Source organism: Odocoileus virginianus, chromosome 31 (assembly GCF_023699985.2).
Source record: "Odocoileus virginianus isolate 20LAN1187 ecotype Illinois chromosome 31, Ovbor_1.2, whole genome shotgun sequence".
NCBI lineage: Eukaryota > Metazoa > Chordata > Mammalia > Artiodactyla > Cervidae > Odocoileus > Odocoileus virginianus.
This window is the reverse complement of record NC_069704.1, coordinates 7799522-7803011: the sequence shown is the minus strand read 5'-3', so window position 1 is coordinate 7803011 and position 3490 is coordinate 7799522. Positions and strand designations below refer to the sequence as shown.

Here is a 3490-nt window from a genome sequence, read left to right as displayed (position 1 = left end):
CTAGAGTTTTTAGTTGTATGTACTTGGAAAAAATCAGGTCCACTCCATTTTCCTGGAGATGGAAGTCCATTCTCAATAATTTTAAAGCATAATGTTTAATGTCTACTACCGCCAAACACAATATAATATACTAATCTTAGACTTTACTTTTAGAGCTATATCAGACAATGTGATATTCTTTTTTTTTTTTTTTTTGGAAACTAAACACATTTTAATAGAAAACAAAATACAAAATAACTCTTTTCAGAAAACAGAAATATTTAATCCTTTTCCCACAAATTAGAAGTCGCTTCATCCTCAGAGCATAGTTTTTGATGCATGTGTTCGTACTTATGATTTGTTTCACAGACTGTTCAATAAACTGCTATCGCAAAGCAGGTGGGAGGGATGATCTCAGGAGGAAAAGATGCTGGAAAAGCCACACCTCGGAATCATTTGGAAATTCAACATTTTTTAATTCTTTCTTTTGACTTTTCACTTCTAATCATTTTCATTTCTTTACCACAATCCGACCTTTTGGGGGAGAGAATTGTTAATAGAAGTGCAGCCACAAAAAGAATCTTTCTTTCACACCACTGCTGCAAGAGCCCAAGACTTTCTCAGTCAAATCCGCCCACCCACTTTCAGAAACATGTCAGCCGGAGTGATCCAGCTGTCACTCAGGAGATTTCCCTTTCTCCCAACACACTGCGCGACCAAGTTCTCTCAATTCCCTGAACCTCAAAACTCCAAGTGTCACAGCCAGTGCCAGGAGTAAGACCTGAAAGATGAGAGCAGAGAAGCCCCCTCTGCCAGTGCTAGGTCTCCTCTTCTCAGTAATAATTATAATAACAATAATAAACAGTCCTGGTTCTCTGTAATCACAGTAAAGGAAAAACATTTGTCAGGATGACCCTGCCCCCTTGCCTAATTCTCACCCCCGCATTCCTCCCTGGAGGGAGTCCCTTCCACCCGGTGACCCTGCGGCACTGCTCCTGGGGAGGGTGCCTGGCAAACATCCTCAGGTCAAGTGCAGCCTCAGCGAGGCAAGGGCACCTTGGTGCCAGAGATAGGGAGGGGCCACACGAGGACACAGTGGGATCTCCGTGATTCCTATCTCACGTTTGCTCCCCGTCACCACCCTTCCTGGCTCTGTGCTTCCACACCTGGGGGCTGAGTGGAGAGTGGTGGGTTCGGGACACCGGAAGGGCAAGGGGGGACACGGGGAGTCTTTCACAGTCAGTCAGTGATTCTGTCTGTCCTAAGACTTGCCGTCTGGAGCCCTTAGTATGCCCCAGTCTGTCATATCAAAGATCCAAATCAATGTTCCTGACTTTCTTGTGTGATTCCGGTCACCAGCAGGAGGTTGCAGGCCATAAACTGCACGCTCAGAACATTGCTCATCTGGCCAGTGTAGACGCCCACGAGCTCGCTGGATGAGCCGTCCGCGGGGGTGCTGCAGTGCGCGCTTCTAATGTCCCAGACGCGCACAGAGTTGTCCATGGATGCGGACGCGATCAGGCTGCTGTCCGGGCTGAAGGTCAGGCTGGTGATGTTGTCCGTGTGGCCCCGCAGCTCTTTGTAGAGGGTCCCGGACGCCAGGTCCCAAAGCTTCAGCCGCTGGTCCTCGCCCGCGGATGCCAGGTACTTACCATTGGGGGAAAAGGCCAGGGAGAGCACAGGGCCGCGGTGGCCCGTGAAGAGCCTCACTGAGTTCCCCTGCTGGGTGCTCCACAGCCGCACCGTCTTATCGGTCGAGCCCGTGGCTAAGTAGTTTGAATTGGGGTGGAACTTGACACAGTCCACGTCTGCCAGGTGCCCGGCGTAGATTCGCAGTGGGTACGTCCGATCAAATGACCACAGCCGGGCCGTGCGGTCGTGGGACCCGCTGGCGAAGTACAGGCTATGCGGGCTGATGTCCAGGTCCCATACGGGGTATGCATGGCCCTGGTACCGCACGGTGTTGGTGAAGCTGCCCAGGTCCCAGTACCTGATGGACATGTCTTCGGAGCAGGAGAGCAGCCCCGAGCTGTCCGCGAGGAACCTGGTGCTGTACACTGGCCCGCAGTGTCCCCGCAGGACCTTCATCTCCGTGCCTGCATTGTCATCCTCGTCATCCTCCTCTTCGAGGATATCACAAGCCAAGTGGATGCGGGACACATCTACTTGATGGGGTTCTGACTTTAACTTCTTGGAGCGCAGACTCCACAGTTTTATACAGGAGTTGTCGAAGCCTGCCGCGAGCAGCTTGCTGTCCGGGGAGACCTCTGCAGTGTTCAGCAGCTGCTCTGTGTTGTAGAAGGCGTAGAAGCAGATGGTGGTGAGCGAGGGGGGGCCGTCCTTGACGCGCTTGATGCTCTCCTGCAGGAGCTCCAGCGCGGCCTCATTCTGCAGGATGGGCGCCGGCACGTCGGCGGGCTCCAGGCCACCGCCCTCGCCGCGGGAAGAGCCCCCGCTGGCGTAGAGCTGGTAGTCCGTCCTCTTGGCGGGCTGCACGTCCAGGTGGATGTGCCAGGCGAGGACCCTGCACAGCGCGGTGTTGTTGTCACTCTGGAGGTAGCGGAGAAGGTAGTTGTAGCTGTCTTCCTGCAGACGAACCACGTACTTGTTGTCCAGGAAGGCTCGCAGCCGGAAGTTAGACAGGATGTCCTGGATGGTCTGTGTGGTCTGGAGCTGCTCGATGACATCCTTCTGGCTGGCGTTCTGCAGAAACATTCCATGGAAGCGGCTGTAAAAGCTTTCCACTGTGCTCTTCGGACTGTTCTGGACCAGGTTGAGATGGAGGTAGACAAAGAGAGGGTAGAGGAGAGGCATCACTTCGTGGCTGTGCTGGGAGTCAGAATCGGTGAGAAAATTCCGCAGCCGTCCAAACTGTACTTCATACTGCTGGGGCTCTGCCTGGCAAGGGGCTGCGGACACTATGTTGGCACAACCAGATTCTGATTGGACTGCAAGGCTGGCAGCCATCTCCTCGGTGCTCTGTGACAGCCGCAGGCCTTGCTTCAGTGGGCCATCCGCATCCCCGTACTGCCGGCGTTTGAGGTAGCAGGACACGGCCATCTGGATCTGCTCGGTGCGGACCCGTTTCATGACCCATAGGGTAGGGAACATTCCTCAGATGAGAAAGTTGAGGCTCACAGAAGTCAGACAGGTGCCGTGGGGTCCACAGTGCCAGGAGGGGCGCTTGGGTCACCTGGCTGCTGGGTCTGAGCTCTTCCTCTCTATGTCTTGCTGTTCCAAGGGTTCTCTTCGGCTCCCCGCCCACGCCTCGCCCCGACGCTCCGCGGCCTCGGGCTCCGCGGCGCACAGCCCGCAGCCGGCTGTCAGGGGTGCGGCCGCCTCGAGGGCGCCCTTGCAGGTGGGCATCGCCGCGCTCGTCAGCGTCCTCCCCGCCACCATGTGCCAAGTTTCATCCCGACTTTGGCCCAGAGACACTCCTCTAGCTTAAACGCCCGAGAGAGCGGGCCCGCGCGCCGGGCCTCCGGGCGGGGCTGCCGCCCGCAGCCACGCC

The 3490-nt window shown here is 55.4% G+C and overlaps 1 protein-coding gene across 1 annotated transcript; it reads right to left on the bottom strand.

The window, feature by feature from the left end:
* Positions 1-305: 305 nt before the first annotated feature.
* Positions 306-3245, bottom strand: LOC139032390 (TAF5-like RNA polymerase II p300/CBP-associated factor-associated factor 65 kDa subunit 5L). The gene has a single exon (XM_070459210.1). It carries the CDS (start codon positions 3088-3090, stop codon positions 1300-1302), a length of 1791 nt encoding a protein of 596 aa, XP_070315311.1. The 5' UTR covers positions 3091-3245; the 3' UTR covers positions 306-1299.
* Positions 3246-3490: the final 245 nt, after the last annotated feature.

What these genes read in the sequence shown, in the direction of transcription:
- LOC139032390 (XM_070459210.1), bottom strand. Translation starts at nt 3,090, where the DNA reads ATGTTCCCTACCCTATGGGTCATGAAACGGGTCCGCACCGAGCAGATC.